Source organism: Sinocyclocheilus grahami, unplaced genomic scaffold, assembly GCF_001515645.1.
Source record: "Sinocyclocheilus grahami isolate Dianchi unplaced genomic scaffold, SAMN03320097.WGS_v1.1 scaffold3043.1, whole genome shotgun sequence".
Lineage (NCBI taxonomy): Eukaryota > Metazoa > Chordata > Actinopteri > Cypriniformes > Cyprinidae > Sinocyclocheilus > Sinocyclocheilus grahami.
Window position 1 is genome coordinate 10,299 of NW_015508212.1, and position 1,032 is coordinate 11,330.

Below are 1,032 nucleotides of genomic sequence, written 5' to 3' on the forward strand. Positions count from 1 at the left end.
CGACCTCAGATGATTCTGACTCCAGAGGAGGAGGTGGCGGGCGAGTTGCGACAGGCGACGAGAGCACAGACTATAGTGGACATCCCACGACCCAGAGACTGCGCCGTAACCTTCGTCGCTCGTAGCGAGTTCTCTGCAAAATTCCGGGTCGTGACCATCCTCGTGCAAGTCCTCTCAGTGCCTTGGCCTGGTGCACTTGTAATCACGCCGTAGTGTGTAAGGCGGAGGCAGCTTCTCCACAGGTTGTATAAGCATCGCTGGCCAGTCGAGTACCTACAGACCCGGGAGGGGAGGCACGGTTCTCCCTGCCGGTTGGAGGCGGTATTAGGACACAACTGCATCGCAACCGACCGCTCCACCGGGGGGACCCTTGTAACCCCCTAGCTGCCCCACCATCGAGGGTGGTGAGGGAGGAGGAACCAGCAGATCGGTTTCCGGCAGTAAAAAGGTGCCGTCCACGACCTGTTGAGCTCCTCATGCACCTACGGGAAGAAAGGCACCGAGGCGGGGCGCTGACAACCAGCACAGACCACCCCGAGAACCAATCGTGCAACCTTGAGGGCTCGGGACACGGTGAAAGAGCAATCGACATCCGGTCGTTGGGAGGAGCACCAAAGGATATAGCTGGTACGCTCCTTGTAGAGGGCCCAGCACGTTCCATTGGCAGCTCAACTGACTGCGGAGTGCCTCAGACCGCCCGCGCTACTGCCTGAAGTAGCCCCCCTGACTGCCGCCATGAGGAGAACTAGATCAAGGCAGACGCAACGGAACTCCGCCCCTTGAGGAAATGGAGCTTGGCCCGCGACTCCGAGATGATCATCTTCCCACAATGAGAAGATGACTCATCCACAAACGCCACCTCAGCGTGATACATGCCCAGGCACGGAGGCAGCGATCGTGACCATCACCCAGCGCCAGGTAACGACCGCATCCAGAAATGCCCGGGTGAAACGTTATCTATAGCAAGACCCACATCGCCTTTACAAAGATGTAATGTCAAGTTTGCCACGCAACGTCGTCTTTAAAAAGACG

At 58.1% G+C, this 1,032-nt stretch overlaps 1 protein-coding gene across 1 annotated transcript in view; it reads left to right on the forward strand.

The window, feature by feature from the left end:
* LOC107575954 (complement C3-like) overlaps positions 1 to 213 on the forward strand; it is a 9,749-nt gene extending 9,536 nt beyond the window's left edge. The window contains exon 15 of the mRNA XM_016262254.1: positions 10 to 213. Coding sequence (XP_016117740.1) covers positions 10 to 213 — 204 coding nt within the window. The remainder of the gene's footprint in view (positions 1 to 9) is intronic.
* The last annotated feature ends 819 nt before the right edge of the window (positions 214 to 1,032 follow it).